Below are 2,371 nucleotides of genomic sequence, written 5' to 3'. Positions count from 1 at the left end.
AATTAGTCTTGTGTCTTTGCAGCGGTACCTGGATATTCAGCTTGGTTTTCAGAGGTATGACTAATACAGTCAAACAGCTTGTATTTCAGTGCACTTTKTAAGTATTTTCCAAGTGTGTTCACTGGTTCAGGGCTAAATAAATAGATGGGAGAGTTGGAGTGGAATCATCCCAGGTGTCATTATGTAGCTGCCTAGTCTGCCAACATGCTTTTAACTTTGTGACGTAGCGGTGAACCAGGAGTCACTGTATTGTGGGCTGTCCCTGTGATATATGTGACAATTTCAGTAGTTTTTATGTTTGCAGTTACCACAAGTGTGGAAATTACGCATTTATGCATTTTCATTTGTGGAAGTATTTATTAAGGAAAAGGTAATGTGTTGCATGTAACTTTTATTTTCTTAGCACAATCCACTTTTGGGGGTGAGAAATTAATAATTACCAGTGTATAGAGGCAAAATTATTTGCAATTTTTTTTCCAAAATGCATTATTAAATTTTGTCTGGTTATATCACTTTGCTTCTTGCTTACCTGCTACAYTGAGTAATTTTTGTCAAATACTTCTGCTAGCACAGGATCACAAGAAATGTTCAAATTAGCTAAAGGGTAAATGTCAGTTATCAAGGTCAGTTCTCTAGAATAGGCATTTAAATTCTGATGAAGTTTTCTAGTTTGTTGGTTTGGGTTTTTTTCTGTTCTCATGCACACTCATTTCTTTTCATCCTAGATATTGCGAGACTTTAACAGATAATAAATTTGTTCATAATTGTTCCATGTTGAAGTGCTGCATGTTGATGTTACTTCAAATTTGTTTTATAACAACATTTTTTTTCTATCCTTAATGTTTTTCAGATTATGGCACAGGCTCAGGGTTTGGGGAAGAAATRCATAAAAGCCTTTWTAAAAGGTTTCTTTGTTGCTGTTCCTGTAACTGTGACTTTCCTGGACAGAGTTGCTTGTGTTGCAAGGGTGGAAGGAGCATCAATGCAGGTATTGCTGGAAATATATTTTGTCTGTCAGGAAATTAAAAGGTGGCTCCCTACTGATAATAGCAAGGTGAAAAAAAATCTTCATCTCAGTTATTATTAAATGACAACATTCTAGTATGGAGTATTTTAATTTCTACTTTGTTAAATATTTTGTGATGTGAAAGAAAAGAGTTTGAGAACAGAACTTCCCAAAATTGTGTGTCAGTAAAAGAAAAATGTATGGAGAAATAGTGATAAAATTAGATTGTTTTGATTTTTGTCTTCCAAAAATATTTCCATTTAGAAATATTTGGAGCAAAACCTTTTCGTCTCTTGAGGTTGAATTGCTGACTCACAAAGAGGCTTTATTAATTTTTAGTTGCTATATTATAATAACTATAAGGCAAAACTTTTTTGCTATACTTGCACATGGCACCATTGCAGGGAATAATACTGAAAGTGGCATGAGCCTAATATTATTACTTGCGTTTATCAGGAAATAAGTATCAGTTCACTGTTTTTACATGGGTTATACTGAATGTTTGTGCAGCGTAAGCAAATAAATAAAAATAACATTTAGATGATAAATAAATGCTTGAGTATACTACTTTGTTTTCTSTGTTCATTTGGTCTTGAAAAAGATATATTTTAATGTAGTTACAAATTTCTGTATTGTTRCTTTGCTTTTTAAATCATATGCACTGCACATTGCTATGTATCACCACTGGTAACTATGATGTATTCTTTTCCAATGTTACAACGTTCCAATTAGCAGAGAGTAATGGATTTGATTCTTGAATGTCAAGCTCTCTTTTCTGATTGTCTTAATAAGCTCAGAACCTTGAAGAGAGGTTTCACAGCAATCAAGACCAGCYGCTGGAGTTTGAGTTAYGCAGAATTTAAACATGGTCTATCTAGAARGCTTGGGCTTGATCCCACACTTGGCTGATTTATGTTTAATATTCTGAAAGACATGTGGTGGGGAGGAGGGAATGGCAAGGTGGCATTGTGTGTTTTGTGCCGGTATGTAMTCTGATGTTTAAACTCTGTCAAGAAACCTCAGCAGGTAGCTCTCATATCAGGAACTGGGATGAAAGTAAAATCATCTTTCTCCAGTAATTCTAAAATCCAAGAGCAAAAGCTAGGTGTAACATAAGATATCCTTACCCTTTTCACAGATATCATTCTGAATACCATTGATGAGCAGTGAAAGATAGGAGAATCTCACRATTTGCAGTTGCAGACCCCAAAATTTGCACTAAAAAGAAGGAGAGGGGGGAAAACTAGGAAAATCCAGTTTTGTTATCTTTTTGCTATCTTCAGACAGGAGAGATCCAAATATATAACACAGCATCTAGAGAAGTACAAAATCAGGCAGATGATTCCATCTTCCCATTTTTTTGCC

The 2,371-nt window shown here is 34.7% G+C and overlaps 1 protein-coding gene across 1 annotated transcript; it reads left to right on the top strand.

Annotated features, from left to right (window-relative positions):
• The first annotated feature begins 53 nt into the window (after positions 1-53).
• On the top strand, positions 54-2,336 carry LOC130588438 (mitochondrial inner membrane protease subunit 2-like). Its single transcript, XM_057389361.1, has 2 exons — positions 54-370; positions 851-2,336. The coding sequence occupies exon 2, from the start codon at positions 854-856 to the stop codon at positions 1,085-1,087; it is 234 nt and encodes a 77-aa protein (XP_057245344.1). The 5' UTR covers positions 54-370; positions 851-853; the 3' UTR covers positions 1,088-2,336.
• The last annotated feature ends 35 nt before the right edge of the window (positions 2,337-2,371 follow it).

The sequence above is a fragment of the Malurus melanocephalus genome, unplaced genomic scaffold (genome assembly GCF_030028575.1).
Source record: "Malurus melanocephalus ecotype Western Australia unplaced genomic scaffold, MMel_1.1 scaffold_5073, whole genome shotgun sequence".
In the NCBI taxonomy this organism is placed as follows: Eukaryota; Metazoa; Chordata; class Aves; order Passeriformes; family Maluridae; genus Malurus; species Malurus melanocephalus.
The sequence above is the reverse complement of the archived record's forward strand: the minus strand, read 5'-3'. Positions and strand labels throughout refer to the sequence as shown.